At 39.8% G+C, this 21,319-nt stretch overlaps 1 protein-coding gene across 7 annotated transcripts in view; it reads left to right on the top strand.

Moving 5' to 3' along the window:
* znf827 (zinc finger protein 827) overlaps positions 1-21,319 on the top strand; it is a 68,959-nt gene that overhangs the window by 1,853 nt on the left and 45,787 nt on the right. For 6 of the 7 annotated variants that reach the window (XR_006250498.1, XM_043235539.1, XM_043235547.1 and 3 more), the window contains exons 2-3: positions 15,917-17,131; positions 20,099-20,271. Coding sequence is in view for 6 of the 7 variants with exons in the window: in XM_043235539.1 (XP_043091474.1) it covers positions 15,917-17,131; positions 20,099-20,271 (1,388 nt within the window). In the remaining variant the exon portion in view is untranslated. The remainder of the gene's footprint in view (positions 1-15,916; positions 17,132-20,098; positions 20,272-21,319) is intronic. The other variant, XM_043235553.1, reaches the window with a different exon arrangement.

Below are 21,319 nucleotides of genomic sequence, written 5' to 3'. Positions count from 1 at the left end.
ATTAACGAAGCATAAAAAGTTATTTAGTAACAGAAACTCGGGGTATTGTACATAAACCTCAATATTATAATAACTGTATTATGACTAAATGCTAAGTTCCTTTTCATAATTTCCTTTTAGCAGCGGTCGTTTATGAACTGCGTAATATCTACTGCCATTTGTCCCACCTCTGATTACTGCTGTATATAAAAATCACCCACTCAGCAAAATGTGGTCTGAAATTTGGTGGCGCTCCGCACAGCCGCGGAGGAGAGATGTCACGTTTCATTACATTTTTATGTTCATTGCGCTTTGACACCTGTGAGCGGAGAGGCAGATGACAAGCTCGACTGTTGATCTAAATTCATCTCATCTGTTCTTGATTACCACCTTGAAAATACGAGTCCAGGACTGTGGAGTTTGTGTTCGTTAGCTCTGTCAAAAAGTAATGTGGCAGGCATCTTTTTTTTTTTTCCGGTGAACGGTTTCATGCACAGGCCGTGTCACATCCTTTTGTGTCTTTCGCTTCCTTTTTTTGAGAATGCGTATCTGAGTTCAGGAGCGCTTGCGTCACGGTGCACGTGGGTCAAGACGCGCAAGAGGGCATTAAGGCCTTGATATAGTCAGATGATCTTCTTGACAGTTAAATATGACCTTTGGCTTTAGCGCTACAATGAAAACCACCGGGATTACAAAAGCGCGGCCTTTATAACACTGTTGCACACTCCTTTTGCCAGAATTCATACATTTTGTTCAAACCGCAGGTCACAGTTCAGCAAACTTGCGGTAAAATTAATCGCAGAAAGGGAGCCTAGGTTAAAATGTTCCCGTCTCGTTAAGCTGTTTTCCTCAGATTTCCACTCCGAGGTGTGGAGGTCGACTGAGGTTACTTTTTTTTTTTTCTCCTTTTCTGCCGGTCTTTGTGTTACTCGCAGGCCTCCATTTTGTGCAAGTACATAGCCCATATCATTCTTTCACCCTGACCTTTGCCATCAGCTAAAATGTCTCCCTATGGGAGCCGTCCATTTCCATTATACACACATGATCTTTAAGGTTATCTGCATTTGCAAATGGAGGAATTGGAGCATTGCACGGATTTTAGCTCTCCATTACAGACCGATGGCAGAGTGTGTGCGACTGGGTGGCTCTCCACCTTACCGTAATGGTGGGTCACTGGCTCCTTTCCACTCATCTATGATTATAATGACCTTGGCTGGGCTTGGGCTTGAAAACATTGGATTAAGGGGAAAGGAAAATGAGGGGAGGTTTCCATTTCGCTCTTGGCATCTGATTTGTAGGGAAATTCTGCCAAGAATACCCCCTCCTCCTCCTCCTCCTTCTCCTCCTCCTCCTCTTTCTTCCCACTGCCCCACCAACTTGATCAGGCTCTCTCACCGGTGTCTGCCCATTTGAGCTCAAGCGAATAATGATACACAGGCTTTCCTCTCAGAAATGAATTAAAGGGCAGGGGAAGGGTGGTGGATGCTCTCCTGAACAAGTGCTTACACAGAAAGGGGCTTCAGCCAGGCATACTGAACCAGAACATTTAGATTAATTTGGCTAGCTGGATCGCCTGGCTTTCATCACAGGTGTAGTCTAGCTGGGAGTGCTCGGTCAAAAGCGGTGTGGTGACATAATTAAGACGATTTTTGTACGGCTCGGTGATTGTAACGGACTAGGCTCTTCGCGTGTAATGTAATGTCCATTTTTAAAACGACAAGCCGAGCTTAGGGCTCAACAGTAGGGAAGGGAAGAGAAGCTTGCTTTATATTCTGTGCTGAATGTATGTTGAAAATATTTTGATCATGCATATCCGTTTTTGAGCGTATACCTGTGTTTTTGTATAATCATATTTGGTTGTGAACTTTTCTACATTTTAAATTCGTTAGATATGTAAAATTATCTTACTGGCTGATACGCGTCAATGAAGTTAAGTATGATTTGAATTATCTTGGTGGTGCCGGAAAAAGTGAGTTGTTTTAATGTTTTCGTAATCATCAGTGTATTTCAAAACATTTTTATGTTTCTTGGGGGATTATATTAATTACACAATTGTTATATATCAATTACCGTCATCCAGTTATTATTGAGAACATTTCTTTGAATAGAACAGTTAAACAGAAAATTTAAACAGGTGTAAAAAATAAAATAAACCTAAAAATTGTACATTTTAACAATGAAAGCGTGAAAACATATTCACATATTTTTCCTTTTTATTAAATAAGAAGCTTATACTTTTATTCAGTAAGGATGCATCAAAGTGATCAAAACCTAAGAACCAAAAGTTATGTTTCAAGCAAGTAAATGGCATTTTTTTCATTTATCATGGTTTTCACCAAAAAATATTACGTAGCACAGCGCATAATAGTAAGAACTGTTTGTTAAAAAGCAAATCAGCGTATCAGACTGATTGTTGATGGATCATGTGAAAGTCAACACTTGAGTATTGGCTGCTGAAAATTCAGCTTTGTCCTTAATAAATGACATTTTAATATATATTACAGTAAAAAACATAAAAACCTTACTGCTGTGCTCCGCTCTAAACCTGTCCATCGATCCTTCTAAGCCCGTAGTTGATCAACGTGCTCACTTAGTAATATTTTTTCCTATTTATAGGACACACCTTGTGTCCGTATGTTTCACGAAACACTACAGCCGAAGTCTGCACACAATGTTTCACCCACCCAAGTCTCAATCAAAGCCTGTATGGAATAAAAGTGCCTGAGCTGGGTAACGATTTTCCGCATGTTGACAAGTCACAACATGGAGATCTACAGCTCGGAGAGCAGCCCTTTGGCTAGTGGCGGCCCAGCACTGAGTAATAACCAGCTCATAGCAGGCATTCTGTTGGCAGTGGTTCATAAGGAACAGCTCGCTGGTTCAGCTGGGGAAAGGGTGGGGGGAGCTGCTGGAGAGCTCCAGGCACTTTCCTGTGTTGTTGTACCACACAAGTGCATCCATCCCCTCCAGGACAGACCTTTAACAGGCTGCTAACGCTGGGCCACACCGCACAAGGGATCGAACAGACAGGTCTGACGCAGGCCCGGGCTGCAGAGCTATGCCAAACTGTGATTTGATTTATGAGTCAGTACTCTGGGTCCGTCTTAAGATGAGATGAGGCTTACTGGGCAGAATCAAAGAGCAGTCTGTTCACTTGACAGGGAATGAGAAAGGCAAGCCTCTGTCGGTTTTTAAAACTGGATTTGAATTGTCATATTTTAGAGAAGGCCTTGGAAGTGTGGGAGGTCAGTGATACCTGGTGAAAGCTATACGTTAACGTTCCCGTTCGTCTGAATTGCAGTTGCTTGGCTGGAGTGTGAGTTCTCTGTACTCCGCTCTACTGCTTGCCGCCCTCTTTGTTCATTGTGGTTCAAGGCCACATGTTTTTGGAGCCAGTTGCCCGAGTGGTAAATATCCAAATCATGTGCCTAATCACTATGGAGCCGTAGAAAAAGGACAACAAAATCATATGTAGGTTGCTTTGTCAAATAATGGGGAATTTGATTTGTTACATGAAAAATAAATTACCTACCATATATTGCTGCTGCTGCTTAGACAGCAAGGCAAAAGTAGCATTAATACTTTACATTCACACTGGTTTTTGGACCATTGTCAAAGTAAAGAAAAAAAAAATATATATATTATTTACATTATATATCTGCTATTTATTATATTATATTATATTATATTATATTATATTATATTATAGTTTAATATGTTAACCTAACTGATTAGTTTATTTATTTATTAATTTTAATTAATTAAAAAAATAGGGAATTAAAATATTCTAATGCAGTTAATGCACTAGCCCCATCCCCAGACCTTTACTTTATCTCACATTTCTTACAGCTGACTGTTGACAAATGCAGGACAACAACTCCATATATACAGTTATGCCCTAGAAATTCAAGATATTGGGGCGAAAAATGCCCCTGTATGAGATTTGTCTCTCATATAATAAAGCGATGGCACACCAGCAGCGAGAGCAATATCACTCGAGTGCTGTTTTTGTCATGAAGACATTTTATACAACAGTTCAGTAAATAAGAAGTTAATATTGTGCGGATTTTAAAAACAAAATTGTGTGTTTTGTAATAAAAAAAGTCACAGCAGAACTGTTGTGCATCTCAGAGCAACACAGCAATGTTTAGTTTCTGAATGAATCCGCCTTTAGAATGAGTCGTGTTGAACAAATGATGATTCAGTAGACCAGTCATAGAGAGAATCGTTTACTTACTTAAACGGTTCGAAATTAGACCAATGTTTACGTTTGAGCAAACCTCTCCAATAGCTACAAATAAGAATAAAACTGGAAATTTTGGTGTATGTAGTGAAAGTGCTGCTGAAGAAGAGATTTCATTCTGAAAAATGCAAATAAATAAAATGCAATAAAATAAACATTATTCAGGGTCCAAGCACTAATGGTGTGAAGATCCTCTTAAAAATTCTCCTTTCTTTGGATGCAGTTTTTTTTCCCACTAGTTTAAAAACAACATGTATTGTAAAGCCAAAAAGCCCAAAATCTACAAAACTGACCAATACATGAAACAAATGACTGTAGAATTAGGAGAAATACATTACTGTTATAACATAAAATTCCCAATAATGATAATAATGTTAATAAATGTTATGATTATTTGAATCTTGAATTTGACACTTTAATAATATATTTTTGTCTTAATTTATTTACTGGCAAAGAACCTTTAAAGTCTTAAAAAACGAGCTCTTTATTATGTCTAGCTGACAGTAGTTTTAATACATTTCTCATTACTTTGTGTGAAGTGCACACATGCTGCGAACTGTGCTGAGCTTGAGCGCCACACGTGCTCCATGTGTACTAGAACAGACAGAATACAGTGCCGTTTATTCATTTTAAATCACACGGAGCATACAGACTATAAACAGACCTTATTTTGTGGTTTTTAGTCATTGATTATTTTGATTCACTTGCAGCCAAAATTTTAACCTCTTGATTAGAAGTTCCTCAAAACCATGAGGTTGGTTGCACCAGCTTCTCTTTCAAACCAAGCGAAATTAAGTAGAATGGAATGGATGTTTTTTGTTTTCTTTCTCCACCTTGAAATGGACTCCAGATGGCAACCATTATTGAGTACGTTCAGCTTTAATAGATCGTCCCCAGCCCTGATCAGTTTTGTTGCATAAAGGCTACTTGATGGGGTTTTTTTTTCTCTTGTTGTGATTGGGGAGGCTGATTCCACACCAACAAAGTGGTGCCAAAAATGCCAAGTTTGACTCAACTAGACAATTTGCTCTCACAATTATGCAGCAATCATAATCATAGTAATTACACAACAATAATAACCATGGTAATTACTATCATTGTCATCATTAGCATCAATAGACATTGGGACATCAATGTAGTTTTGAAGCGGAAACGGTTTTATTTATATTCTTGTCAGGATTCCGTTAAACTTGGCTTGGGTTTAAGTGTGCATGTGTGTGTGTGTATATATATATATATATATATATATATATATATAGATAGATAGATAGATAGATAGATAGATATTTCGATTATATATTTATATAATCGAAACTATATATAATCCTCCAATCCCAAGATAGTGTGCTTGACGAGAGTTTGAGATTTGGGTAATCTCCAAACACGAGGCTAACTTCTCCTCTGTCACATCTCTAAGATAGACTACACTGTCCAGCGCAGAGAACACAAGCATGTTAATGAGTTTAACTAGCGGACTAGCAGCTGTGCTCCAAGGGTTTTTCTGGAGACGGGGCTGTTTTATAGCTGAGAAGATTAAAAGTGCCAGGAAGGAAACAGACACAGAGTAGTGGCACCCTGAGGTATTGACAGCCTCCAAGGGAAACGGTATATCATCGGCAAGTGTAGAGGTGTTTGGCTGCTTTACAAAGGCGAGATATTATATTCATGATGTGAAGTCATCTCTGTGAAAGCTATTGTCACTATGTCTTATGCTGATTTACGAGGCTTAAAACGTAGGTGAGTGTCTGAGACCCGCTCAGCCCCTCGTGTAAAAAATGTCCTTCGCATTTGCAGATGACTTCACAGTATGTTTGATTACTCCCGACCTTGATGCAAAGCTCCGGCATTCATGTTTAGTTGTCGCGACGAGGTCGCTTGCTGTTTGGTATTGGTCTGGAGAGCGTACCTGGATGTTGGCGGGGGGCTATAAGGAGGTGCATGTTATTTCAGTGTGAAACCTTGTAACGCACGCTGTACTAGTGCTCTAAATGAATGGACGGTACGGCCATGGTGGCTAAAAATCGTTGATGAATGAAAGGTTGCAGGTTTGTACACTGTTAAAGAAAAAAAAAATTCATTGGTACAACAGCTTGTCTTTGGGATGGTATCCTCGAAGGTAAATAAAAGCATCAGCTGCATGACTAGTCAGAGTGGTTTTGTCATTTGAACCGTATACAGCTTGTACTCGCTGAAAATAAAAAAAACGTTGCTCCAGTGCTAAATAAAAACACGAGAGACTATGAGACTACACTACGCAAACTACATTAGGATTAAATAAACTAAAAGAACTCCTGTGATGATAAAGTGTTTAGCTAATTCTAAGCATTGTTACGTAAGGATGCATGATATATACAACACGGTATCAGCCAATGCAGCTTTTTTTAAATTTAGGTTTATTTAGCTTTTTTCCGTTTTCTTGATTTTAGTACCTAGACTTAACCTAAAACTTATTTTATTTCACTCAGTTGCCAAGGCAACATTAACGAAATGAATTTTTTAAATCTAATATTAAGATTTTATTTCATTTTTTTAAATATATAAAAACACATATTGTACATGTAATTGTTTATTTTAAAACTTAGATTAACACTTTTAATTTTAAATTTAAATAATACAGTTACATATAATCTTTAGCAATATGACTTCAATAATGACTATCAATTTTTCCTATTGTATCACTGTTTTAAGTTTCAAGTTGATGAAAACCTAAAAAACGAAATCATAAAATGTTAGAAATAAAATCTTCTTTATTAGAAAGAAATCATGTGTTGTTAAGTTCTTAAATATGAACTCAGTCTCAGAGAGTAGCAGTATAAGTAAATATTTTTAAAAAGGGTTTTACTGCCAAAAACGGAAATCCTTGCTCTGCATAATAATTATGTGATAATATACATTGTATCTAGAATGATATATATTGTTTAATTATATTGGCCATTTATTGGCTATTCGGCATAATGATCCCTGCAACCCTTTGTGTGTGTGTGTGTGTGTGTGTGTGTTCTATGATTATTTGTCATTTATGGTAATTTCGTTTTCTTCAGTATTTCTGTTTTGTTTTTACTTCTTGTTGTGTTTCAGTTGCTATGTTTTTTTTATAATACAGCATTTATCAGTTATGGTTGGTCTGTCAGTGGTATAATCTAAATATCAGTGGAGCCCTCATTTCATACGCCACTATTGATTGGCTGGTGTAGCTGGAGCAAATTGTTTTAGAGCACAGTGTTGATTCAGACTATAATTCTACTGTTTGCTCAGCTGAAGATCTTTATGCATATCTTCATTATGGTTTTATAGATTACCCCAAATACTCTCTATAAAGACGTCCCCTTTCGGCACGCACAGTGGACTGTTTTTCTGCTCCTCTCTCACTCCCTCAAAGCCGTAAGTCACACTCGTATTTCAGCAGCCACAGTTTACCCTTGTAGTCATTTAGTCGCTGTCTATGCAGAGACTCTTAAACGAAGCACTAAGGTTAGGCACAAAATGTTGGCTCGACGTGCTCTCCAAAGACACAGTTATGGTTGTCATAGTGATCATATTTTTTGCAATCATTTGTCACCCAGATACTGTAGGGTTGAATTAGAAGCACCTGGTTGCGCTGACGTGAAGCGAACGAAAGGGGAGAGGTGAACAACTATTCCCGTTTACTCTTCTGACACGGCACGTTTTCGGTCATACGTGGGTGCCGTCGCCGTTATCTCGCTCGTACGTCTTTACCTTCGTAAAAAGCGAGATGGCTATCGGCGTGACAAAGAGCACTAGGACCGAACAATGCGGCGCTAACCATCGGCCGCCCCGGCCACCGTTTAACATGGAGATTGGAAAAGGAATCAGCTCCCTCTCCTCCAGGACCTGCATGTAAATGAGGTTAGCCTCTCCTGCTGTGCCACCGCTCTATCCCCCCACTCTCCTCTCCAGCTCTAATGGCTGCAAAACTGCCACCCCCATTCTTCAGGAAGAAACCGGGACCAATCCTGATTAGTGCCCTTGTCTTGAGTGACAGGCTTGGATCCAAGCAGGCAGTGCCGTGGGCGCCACTGCCAAGCTGCTGTCAACCCGGTATCACTGTAAAAAAGCCATCCCTTTTCTTCAACCAAGCTCCCCCCACCACCACCACCACCACCAGACGCACACATACCTCCTCCACTCTCTCACACACCCCCTCATATTTCTCTCTCTCTCTCTCTCTCTCTCTCTCTCTGTCTTTCTGGGTGGCTGGCTAGTCAAGCTTGGCTGCATCCCTTGCCTGAGCTACTGGGACAAAGTGTGATTTACAGTAGTTGGAGAGTTTCCCTGTCAGCTCTAACCTGTGTGCATGCTGTCTATCTGAGTAGGCGGCAGTAATGCTGTAGCAACAGCATATTGTGGTGTTAGCGTCATAGCACCTAGCTGAATCCACCCCTGCTTCCTGTCCCTGTGGTATGTACACAGAGCCTTACTTATTATCTTATGTTTTGGTGACTGTGCGGGTACAGCGAGCCGTCCATTTTCCTTTCATTTTCCACAATTTGTTTTCTTACTGTAAATGTAACATCTTCAGCGGCGTTGAGCTCTGGGCTTCATGCCCCACTTTTATGCCCACTGAAGTGTATACGCCGCATCCCATTAGTTAGCATCTCATTGCTGATTATGAAGGTGCAGATCTACCAACTTTTCGATGGTACGCCTGAGATTACTTATCCAGGCTCTGTCGTCTTCTTCTTTTTTTTTACTCTGGTATCTATAAATGGAAGTTGGGGGAAATAAACAAGAGTGCAAAAGGGCGCTTCATCTACAAAGAGGAATTTCAGAGGTCTGGAAGCCAACACTGTCTCAATCTCTTCCAAGAGCACATCTCCTTCCTGTTTCACCTCTGGCACCCTGCCCAACATGCCCACAGACCGCTGAGGCCATGCGGAAAACACACAGATGGTAATATGTAGTATGCTTTGCTAATACATGCTGATGAAGGCCTGTGCTAATGTGAAATACCGTAGGCGACTGATTTGTTTAATATGGGTGTTGGATACAAGGGAATCGAAATCACTATAAATCACAGCGTGAAATATAATAATCGTTGTATATGTAGTGTAAGTGTTCCACCAAGTATCCTATTAAAGCAGACCGTTGTTTGTTGTAGTCTCCGATTTACTTGGCTGTCACAAGTAAGGCTTTTATGGTTAGTCTAAATTTGAATATTTTGCTTAAATGTTTTTTTTTTTATCACAAATGACATTTTTAAGGAATCTGCAAATAAGACAGAATCTGTAATTTGTGCACAGAAAAAGATAATGTCAGCTGTGTAAGAGCACTTCACTTAATATTAGAAAAATAATGCAATAAGAAGCGCAGCTAAAACAGAAATCAAGCAAGCAGTGTTCTGGTGGTCACATGTGAATTTGTGTGAAAAACCTCCAAAATTTGTGTCGAGAAATATTTGACCCTTAACGCGAAGCATAATTTGATCACATCTAATGTGTCATATTGTGAGGTAATTGGTGCCGCTCAGCACTACTTCATAAAAACTTAGTTATTTCTCTATATATTTCCAGTGACTCACACACTGATATATACGTGGCTATATGTGCAGCTTTTTAATGAATCATTTTCATTTCTTTGAAATTCTGTGCTCTGAAATGCTCTTGGACGCTTCCTGTTCTTATTGTTTTATCTTCTTTAATTATTAATTTTCCAAATTTACCTGTTTAGTCAATAGTGACAGACCTAATAACTACAAGACATTTAATCTAGAAAACTGATTTGCATTAGAAATTTTTATAATGGCAGATATTGATTTTGATTTCATTGAAATTCATTTTAACAATACATTAGGTGAGAATATAATATTTTTGAATGCCAAAAAAGTGGTAATTCTTAAATATCATGTAAGCGTTTGAAATCAGTATCATGTTAGAAGAATTTCATAGTACTTTGTTGTACCAGTCTCAGTCAAACACGGTCAATAGCTGTTTTGTGTTTAATTGACGTTTGTAAGAATAGGGGTGGCCTGCTTTATTACCGGAACTGCTTCATCTTTATAAAAATATTTTTTTGCGTGTTTAACAGGATAGCACTAAAGTAATTTCATGTCTTACGTGAATAATTAAGATACTAGGGATATATTACGGAGCACTTTTTTCACGGTTTAATACACTGTGAAGTTTCATGATAACATTACCGAAATGCGACCGAGAGAGAGACTCAGCGTTTCAGTGAGAGAGCGTTGTAATCTGTGGTGTCAGTGTTAATCTCACTTACGTATAATATCACTTTCGTACATTACCACAGAAGTGGCTCAGACTGCACTGAGAAACACCGCTTGCCAGTTTATGCTAATTTAGACTTCCTGCTTCTTCATTAATTGAACTGTAGGAAATGATATGAAGGATCGATATGAGAACCTCAAGGATAATGCAATACTGCAAGAAGATGAATCGCGACGCATCGATATACGATCGTATTTGCAGAATCTTAGTTTAGCCTTGAATGATCGCCCGTTTTCTTCAAGGCATAGACTGGTCATCCTGAGAGCCCCCTAATTAACAGAATTACTTCCCACCTCTGGTTCTGCGTTAGTCACTCGTGACGACATGTGGCTGGTGGCGGCAGCAGAGCGTCCTTCCCACCATATTGTCGGCCGGCGGCTAATAAGGTAGCACTGACCGGCGGACGGGCTCATTAGCATCGCCTGCGGCCGTGGCAACCCCCGTCAGGGCCCAGTCGGACACTTAATTACCGCCACCACTTTTTATCTCCCCTCCAAAACCCAGCCCCCCAACCCTGGAACGCCACCGGCACTTGCTTCTGCAATCCACCGAGAATGCTGGGAAACTATAGATGCCAAAGTGGTGGTTAGTTAGCCTGTAACATTCGATAGCAGCGCTCGCTGTGAGGCACTGCAATATCTCTGATAGAGTTAAAGCTATTCGACCCGAGCCTCTCATGCGAGACTGCGCGAGTGTGTCTTTTCATTGGCATCAGTGGAATATTGATGGCTCCACCCCGGCTTAATCGACTAATGGCCTCTCCCTCTCTCCTTCACTCTGCTGAAGCAGCCACCCTCCCACCCAGCACAGCCTTTCTGTGCCCTTTCGGCGACCTCTGGGTCAGGCAGGCCGATTTTTATGCCCGACTGAGTCGCAGAATAGCCTCAGTGTATTGGTAGGCAACCTTACGCTAGTCATGTGGCTGCCGGCCCTAATAAAGAATGCTCCCAGCCTCCTCCTCGGCCTTTGGGCTTATTGCATCGCACAGCTGAGATGTTGTGGCATTAACTGTATAGCTACCAAGGGCTGTTGTTCAGAAGAATCGAGAGAAATATAGGCTACAATTACGCTGGATCCATGTCCTGCTGCTGAGAAACAAAACAGAATTAACAAGGTCCTTAAGATGTTTTTCCAAGTCTAATTGTAATACAGAGAACAGATATTCTGAAAATAATTTGCATTGCAGCAATATGGTAAAAATACTTATTTATATGTATACAGCATGATTCACTCAAGAATAAACATATGGTCATTCTTTATTCACAATCATTTAGTTCCAAACAGGTATGATTTTAGTGGAAAACAAAGTAGAAATTCTGACAAATTCTCTTTTATATGAATAATGGGCATCATTTTTGGTGGAAGACGTTATCTGTTTCAATACTTTTTATTGTTCAAAACATTATTTGCTGTACCAGTAACCCAACACAGATCACCCAACATAAGAGCCATAAGTGGAAGAAGTAATCTACTATTTAAATGTTTTTTTAACAATAAATCTACATTAATTTAATTAGAAATACAGTATCACAGGACAGTATATAAAGTAATATTTCAATTTAAAATAACTTAAATATGCTGGCATTTATTTCAATAATAGAAATGCAGAATGTTCATCAGCCATTACTCCGTTTTCCAGAAATCATCCTAATATGGTGTTTTGTAGCTCAAGAAACATTTCTTATTATTAGCAGAAACATTTTTTGTGAAAAGTATACATATTTTTAGGATTTTTTGATAAATAGAAAAAGTTCAAAAGAACAGCATTTATTTGTATAATATAATTAGTATAAATTGTAGAATTTATTTAGTATAATTCTTAGTAGAGGTGTATATCTTAAAAAATGTAAATACATCTTTGCTGAAAAAAACTAAACTTTATGTGTGGACTGTATTGTACAAATATGCATAGTTATACAGCAACATTATATTCTGGTACTGTACATAAACTGGACTTTACTTAACAAATACAGAATTGATGTGTATCAACTAGATGGAGCATATCAGAGTAATTAGCACAATAGTAAATAAGCTATTTCATAAAATATTATTAGATGTGAAATTCATGCAAAAAAATGTAGTGTAATTGTGAATAGGTGCCCCTTACATTTACAGAATAAATGACTATGCCCAGAATTTGAATGGATTAATCTATAAACCAAACATCCATGCAGCTTTTAAACGGTGAACTTCTTCTTTTCTTTGACAAAGCTATATGCATATTACAACGTAGCATGTATATCTTAACCTGGTTTTCTAATTTAAATAATAAAGAACAGTTATTATTTTTGTCGTTTTTTTTCCCAAGCTAAATTGGCTATGAGACATATGGCCGTCTGGTAAGATAAAAAGTTAATTCCGGAGCCTGAATGCAACATTCTTCTTTCTTTTTATGTTTAGTCGAGGTTATGATTTGCATTTAGCACTTGTGGTTGTAGGGTTGTAGGGTCATGTCCGCAGCAGCACACAATCATAAGCGCAGTTTAGCCTCAAGAGAGACGAGCACCAAGTCTCAGTGAGAGTGACTGATAACAGATCTGGACCACAGTGCCTCCCGCAGCTGTTTTTCTGGCCACACAAAGTCATGCTCACCATTATGCCGTTAAACGAACCTCTCAAAGGCAGACGGCCAGTATCTTGTCCCTCGTCCCAAACTGTCAAGCTTGTTGCTATGCGATAGCATTGTTGCCGTTGCAGCTAACTACCAGGGTTTTGTTCCCATTTTTCGAGCCGCGTATGAGCGTGTTTGTGCGTGTGTGCGTTTGAGAGGCAGGGGGTTGTTTCAGACAAAGCCATGCGGAACTGGGGCCCGAGCCGTGACCTTGGGAAATGTCAGGCCGCCCACGGAGTGGCTTGCCTGTGTCTGCCTCTCCGGTGCAGCTAGGAACAAGAGTGGCGGGGCGTAGCACAACCTAGCTTAACCTAGCGTGGCGAGAGCAGGGTTCAGTCCGAGTTTCTGCCACTGCCTCAGAGACCTCTGGCCAGCAATCTAGCCATTTCTCACTAACAACATTATGGCCATTACTGCCCGTCCTCCCTGGTGTCACATGGAAATGGGTCATGCCTCACATACTTCACTGTTTTGCTCAGGTGACCGAGAGCTCGGTCAGTGAAACGCCCTGGCGATGTACATCAAATGCACGAAACTTTAACGGGAAGTCAGGAGGAGCCTTCCACTAGGGATGTAACGATTACCCGTTTGACGATAAATCATAAGAAAATTCCCAGCGGTTATTATTACCTCTTTATATTTTATGCATCAATAAAATCATATTCGATTATCGCAATTTGAACAATTCAGGAGGATAAATAAATACTACACAGCCTAAAGTTTAATGGTTTAACGCTAAAGGAACCATCAACAGCATGCAGGCTAGTTTCGTTTTATGTGAACACATGGCAGAAAGCTGGGAGGTTTTAAAAGAGTGCTAAGGGAATTACACAAATCAATGTACGAATGGTTCATTTTATTAATTAATTATATGAATGTACCTCTGAAGTTTCTGACTGTCTTCTGAAAAGATTTAATTGCATTTTCATCTTTGCTTTATGTAATACCTAATAAAGTAAAATTCTGATAAGGTATGAAGAATTATTAATGGGCAGATAAAATACATATTATCATTAATTAGCCAATGATATTTTTTATTTATTTAAAGGGGTCATATTATGCAGTTTTCCATTATCTTTGGCGTGTTACAAGCTGTTTGTACATATATAAGATCGATACATTTGCAAAGACTACAATCTTAAATTTTATTCTTTATAACTTAAGACTCATGAACGTCTTCCTAAAATGCCTTATTTAAACCCGGCCCCACATTTCTACATCACTATGTAGGAAGATTTGCATAACACAGCGGAAATGTTTATGCAAAGAAAGAAGGCTTTTATTCCTTTTATTCTCACTGTAGTATTGTTGCCACCGATGCCATGTCATGAAGACACTGTTTGTTTCCAAACATGGTCATGGGCATAACATTTCCATTACACTCTTGGGCTATTTGGCCTATCATAATGGACCGGATAGCTGGCCAATCAATGCACACCACACTTTTCAAAACGATGAGCTTTGCGAAAATGTACCCGCTTTAGAAAGATAGAGCAGAGAGGAGCAACAATAATGTACAGTATGTGGTAAATAATGTGGGTTTTTTTTGCCTTGTACACACGTTGCATTACACCAAATACACAAAATGATCATATAATGATGAATAAATGATAAATATTTAACCTTGAAAATTTTGCTCAATATAATCATCAGAAGAAATTTTTACTACTATTACATATCTAGTTTGGACACACAAACATCTTATTTTCTTAGATTTTTCGAGTTACGAAGCATGCTCTGCTGCATTGTCAGTATCATGGTGCATGGTCGCACAGGGTCGTGGCAGTTGCCACCCCTTTGGACCAAAGTAAGCAGTGCTGGCCAGATGTGTGTTGACTGTAATGATCCCTACGGGTCGACGGGATACCGTTGCCAGGCAACGGCTTTTCCTTTTCCCTGTAAACAGAGAGCTTACTCGCCAGGCTTATGTTGGGGTCGGCAAGGTGAGACCAGCCTTTATGTGTGCGAGCAAAAGGCGAAGAAAAGATGCTCAAATGAATTTTTTTACAGATCATATTCCGATGTCACAAGTCCCCGGCCTTTTTTTTTCTGCTGTCTCTAGGTCTTGTTCTCTCACACTTTCACTGAGGTGTGAGGATTTAATTTGGTCAAGTGAATGGACACAAAAAACCCTCACTTGATAAGTTTTGACATCCTCCCTCATCTAGGCTTGTTGTTTCCTGACATGCTCTTGTGGAAAGATTGTTAATATGTATCAGGAATATTCACATTCTTTGTTCGCCCTTGTCTGGCAAGCTGTAATGTTTTGCTTATGAATATTGATACATGAAGTGTATATTAATGACCCTTGGTGACCTTAACCCTATCCTTATTGGCTCCCTTGTGGTATTGGCAAGCTCATGAATATTAATCCGGTTCTGTAACCTCCATTACCCTAATCTTTGCTGTCTAGCCTCCCGGAAGGGCCTGTCACCATGGTAACACTTTTACTACAATCTTTTAGACTCTTGGAAAAAAGCATGGCTGAAAAAAAAATAGAAAGCAAGTTATTCCGCTGTGCCTTGTGAGGGATGCGTCAGATACTCACCAGGACAACTCTCGATTGTATTATATCGCCCGTCTTTTCAGAAACCATCCATTTTAGTGCTAATAAGAAAAGTCAGTTGGAAAAGGTCAATCAATGGCTGTAAGAAAAATACTGTCAGCAATTTGTCCTAACAGATTTCTTGCTCCAAAATGTAATAATAATCATGTCATTACATATACTTTTTAATAACATGTTTTCTTTCGAGTATACAACAAATGATAATGAAATGTTGTCAGTTGTGTAGCTGTAAAAGCATTTGGATAAAATGTGTTTTTTTTCCTGTTTCACAGATGTGGACACGGTAGAGGATGGAGGGCCAGAGGGTGGCTCAGTAGAGGAGGACAGCTGGTTTGGGAATACTTCCGACAGCCCCTCTGAATCGTCCTACGGTGATGTGCAAGATGAGCTGCGGGTTTCCCCGGACAATGTTCCCCGACCAGACCACGACACCTCAGCCGAGAGCTCCCTGGGCTGCCCGACACCAGTTCAGCGGGCTTCCCTGGAGCTGCTGGGGTTGGACAGTGGGGTCCTCTCGACCCAGGACATGCTGTCCTCTGAGGTGTCCTCTCTGTACGGAGACTCCAGTCAGGCCCTGGGCAAGCCCCTCAGCAGCAACCTGCGCCGTCTTCTGGAGGCTGGCTCGCTGAAGCTGGAGGGAGGGGACCTGACCGGGCGTGGAACGGGCAGAGGACCAGAGTCGCCCCCAGTTAGTTTGGTACTGTCTCCGTCTTCGCATCACGCACAGCAGCTGAGTGCCCTGGCGAGGAGGTTGGCGAACAGCAGCAGCAACAACAGCGGCAACTCGAACTCTGCATCACCTGCGTCTGTAGCAACTGTCAAGCAGGAGCCCTGTGACCCATATGGCCCCAGCAATGGCCCTAACTCAGGCAGCAGTGGCTTCGTATGGGTAGGCGTTGCGGATAAATGGCCGTCGACTAGTTGCTCTGCTCCCAGCGGCAGCAGCCTATCGCCAGACTCGGCTATCCAGAAGTTAAAAGCAGCCGCCAACGCCGTGCTCCAAGACAAGAGCGCGGTGGCCTCCTCCACCTCAGCATCCTCATCCTCCTCTTCCTCCTCCTCATCCTCTTCAGTCACCTCCTCCTCAATGGCAGCCCTGGGCACTCGCTCTGATGACGCGGTGCGCTTTGAACCGTTCGCTTCACCCTTCAGTCCGCAGTCAGCCAGCTCCACGCTTGCTGCCCTCTCAAAGAAAGTCTCTGAAAGAAGTCAGCAGCAGGTGGGCTCATCTGAGCATCAACCCTCAGCTGGCTCCTTTCTCTCTCTGGTTTCCATGACCTCCTCAGCAGCTCTGCTAAAGGAGGTGGCCGCACGAGCAGCAGGGAACCTTCTAGCTGATAAGAAAGAGCCGGCATTAGTGCTGGGAGCCTCCGAAGATGTCAAGCCCCTGTTAGACAGGAACCAGAAGGTGCCCACCCCAACCCAGGCCATGGATCTTCTGCTGCCAACAATCCCCAAGGGAAGGGCCAAGCCCAGCAGTCAAGCAGGTAACAGTTTGTTCCCTAAAAAATGCTTGCCATTTTGTTGTTTTTATGCTTTTGAGGGGTGACTGCCTGCTGAAATCAGTCTAGAGATTTATATATGCATTTTTAAATATTGCATTCAAATATTTGCAATCATAAAAAAAATCATATTTGAATATTTATTTAAATTATGTTTAACGAGAAAGACGTTATAAACAGAAAAAACAGAAATGACAGAATTACAGTACAGAACGCACAAACACTGGAGGTGGCCTGTGTTTATTGCATTTATGTTATTTCACATGTTAATGCTGAGAAAAACAATAATATCCATATGCTCGGGTGAAAGACCCTGGCCCTGTTCACACTAGTGCATTTCCGTTTTTAAAATTACATTTTAAAATGAAAGTCATTCTTATCTAAACTGGCATTTTCACTGCACAGAAACGATCTCTGTTTACACTACACAACCAAAAACACATGTTGCATGACCATTCATACACAAGCGTTTTTGTCCACACTAATACGTTTTGGCCTTTTGTACACACCAAGATGGCATTTTTGTCAAGGAAAACTGAGCTTTTTGAAAATGATCTCTTTAAAGGCTTTTGGAGCATTGACGCAGTCTTGACGCATTTTGTACCAATAGATAGCTCTATAATGGTATTGTGCCTGTTGTGTGCTATTAACTTTTACACTATTGCTAAAGAAATGTTACTTTGTGCACTCTTCATATTGCATTCCTATAAAGATTTTTTACTTAGAATTGCTAAGGCAAAACATGAGGGCAGTTGCATTTTAGGTAAAACACGTAAGAGGGAGTGAGCGCAACCTAGATATGTCAGTGATAAGATTTTTTTCATAAATAAAATCCTGCCCGAAGAATTGCATTAAAACGTATGTCTGCTCATCTGTATCATCCCAGTGAACTTTCATGAGGGTTTTACACATGCTCTGTAAGGTTCATTTAACGTTTTCTGACTTTTCCGTGTGGGTGATAAACTTGGAAAAGGCTTGAAAACGCTAATGTGGACAGAGAGTGTTTTCAAAATAAAACACCATTTTCAAATGGATCTGGGTTAATGTAGGCATACCCTGGGTATGTAAACAGGAAGTTTTGGGACACCTAACGGTTAAACCAAAAGGGACTTTAATGACATTGAATTAATGTGGAGCTGGTTCCCCACTTTGCAGCCATAATAGCTTCCACTATTTTGGAAAGCCTTTCCACAAGATTTTGGAGTGTTTCTGCAGGACATTTTGCACATTCATCCAGTAGAGCATTTGTGAGGTCAGGAATTGATGTTGGCCGAGAAGTCTTGGCTCGCAGACTCTGTTTATTCACCGATTTATTCCAAAGGTGTTTGATGGGGTTGAGGTCAGAGCTTTGTGCGGGCCACTCAAGTTCTTCCACACCAGACTCCCCCAGCCAAATCTTTATGGACCTTGCTTTGCACACTGGGGCATTAATAGGGATGAAATTTCACAAAGTGACTCATTGCAAAGGTGCAAACATATATTTATAATTTACATCAAATGTTAAGTGTTGCTATAGATAAAGGAAATTGCTATAAAAAATAAATGAGGAAATATATAGAAAATGTCATACTAAAAATTTTTGAATCTCCTGTCTTGTTTTTTTGCATTAGAATAATTTCTGAACTGTAATTATTTTTGAAGATAACAGTGCCTAAATGTTTGATTATTACACCACTGAAGAATGCACTGTGTAGTGATTTAGTAGTGCCATAAGGTCATGCTTCGTCTGCAAGAGGTTGGCTGGAGAATCTGGGAAAGGTCTGTTAGCACAGTGGGGGTTTGCTGGAGTTGGCGGCACGTTCCCAGACCCAGCTCATCTCCCGCGGATGTGCAGCCTGCCAAACGGAGGCCGGCAGTGTGTGTGCTCCCCATAGCCCGAACAGTCGGAGACCATCTCAGCAGATTCCCCCGGAATTTAGGTCAGGCTCCAGAGCCGGCACAACCATCAGAGTTTCCATTCAGCACAGGCCGGGGTTGAGTGCCTGAGATATGGCTGATCTTTTGCTAATTCTCAAACGTCTGTGGCTTGGAATCAGGATTGACCCAAAGGAGCTGCAGACAGAGATAAATACGTTGTAAGGAACTGTAACATGACAGATTTTGAAGTGTAAAGTTTAAATGCTAAATAAAAACACCTACATAATTGAGTGTTACCTGGCTTGTTTTTGTGAATGTGATATCTTAAAGACGGTCACGCCAAGTGTGTTTTGTAATCAAACAATACAGACTGGACATTAAATTTTGAGAAACCAGCTAACGGCTCTCGTTCCTTTCCCTCGATACCAAAGACCTTCAGTCTTTTTACCTCACGAGCAGTTTCCACAGTGATCTCGCCGGGAGAGGTTGAGCCACAGATGGTGGTTTATTGTTGCAAATAGGCAGTCTCGAAGTTTTACACCCCGGGTCAATGAATGCCTGAGCGCGGTAATTTCACCAAACACTGATTACCAGATGTTTTTCGAGGAACATGACTGGAATACTTATGAAGCCATCCTGACAGGCCCTCGTAGAATTTGTAATGCAATCATGCCAGCTTCTAATAAGACCAATTAAGCCCTAATGGACACCGGATATGGAGCCAACAACAATAATCGGCTTACTAAAAACATCCTTGTGTTTGGCTTCCTTTGTGAGGAGTCTTTGGCATTGATCGGGGTAATCATAGCTCACAATTTTTATCTCATTCGCACCAATAGATGCAAGGTTGACAAGAGCGAAAGGATATTTAGCCTACATGTTACTGCATGCCAAAGGGCTATCTAATAATGTGCCATCCTTGTCCAGATAATGGTTCTATGTAAATAATGGACATTTTTCGAACATTATATCAGATAAAAACATGTCTTTTAATGGTGGTTTTAATATTTATTATGAACTATAAGCATCAATATGCTATATGTACTGTATTTATTTATTCAATTATTTATTTGATTCATTTGTTTATTATTGCAGGTTCTCCTGAGGATGGAGGGAAGCCCTTTCAGTGCCCAGTGTGCGGTCTGGTCATCAAGAGAAAGAGCTACTGGAAGAGACATATGGTGATCCACACAGGCTTAAAAAGTCACCAGTGTCCCCTCTGTCCCTTTCGTTGTGCTCGTAAAGACAATCTCAAGTCCCACATGAAGGTGACTTCAATCGCTGAGAGCAGAAATGCCTGCGCCATAAATCACATCAGCTCAATTATCATAACGTCTCTAGATGCAGATTTTTTATGATGCAAAATTATTAGGGCTGTCAATTCATATTTTTAATCAAATTAAGTACATGATATACCAAATAATTAAACTAATCGCAATTAATCACATGTATAAATATTTGCAGGGAAAAGCTTCTAAATTAAGGTAATTCAAAAGTAATATATTAATGTGGTAAATGGAAAAATTGAATAGACATTTTGAAAACGGACTTGATTGAATAGATTGTTTATTTACATATCATTGAATGTAAACCTATCATTACTGCCCACAGGCCGTCTTATTGCAAAAAATAAATAAGAACTATTAAAATAATATTATTTAAATAATTTAAAACTTACATAAATGTATTCTAACTTTCACATTAATTAATTGAGAAGGTGAGGATTAATTTTTGATATTCGGTTCCACTTTATATTAGGTGGTCTTAAGTACTATGTATTTACCATTGCTGTCAAATGATTAATCATGATTAATTGCATCCAAAATATAAGTTATTGTTCACATAATATATCTGTGTGTACAGTGTATTATGGATAAATAAATACACACTCATACACCATATATTTTTTATTTATATGTATATATTTTTATTTATATCATTTATATATAAATATTTAATTTACATATTTTTTAAATATATGCATGCATGTGTATTTATATATACATAATAAATATACACAGTATACACACATATAATAGGTGAACAAAAACTTTATTTTGGATGCGACTAATAACAATTATTATTGTATTTGCATGTAAGTGTATCTGTAATTATTTGCTGTACTTGCATTTATAATTACACTGTTGACCCGTCCCTTACTCCTAACCCACTCTGAACCTACCCATGCAACCAAACCTGTACCTAGCCTTAATTACATTATCCCAAAAAAGTCTTTTGCAATACGGTATAAACACAATAAGTTAATTATAATTATTTTTTATGTAAGTACATAGTAGCTAAGGCCACCAAATATAA

This window comes from Puntigrus tetrazona, chromosome 1 (genome assembly GCF_018831695.1).
Source record: "Puntigrus tetrazona isolate hp1 chromosome 1, ASM1883169v1, whole genome shotgun sequence".
Lineage (NCBI taxonomy): Eukaryota > Metazoa > Chordata > Actinopteri > Cypriniformes > Cyprinidae > Puntigrus > Puntigrus tetrazona.
This window is presented reverse-complemented; position numbering and strand designations above follow the sequence as displayed.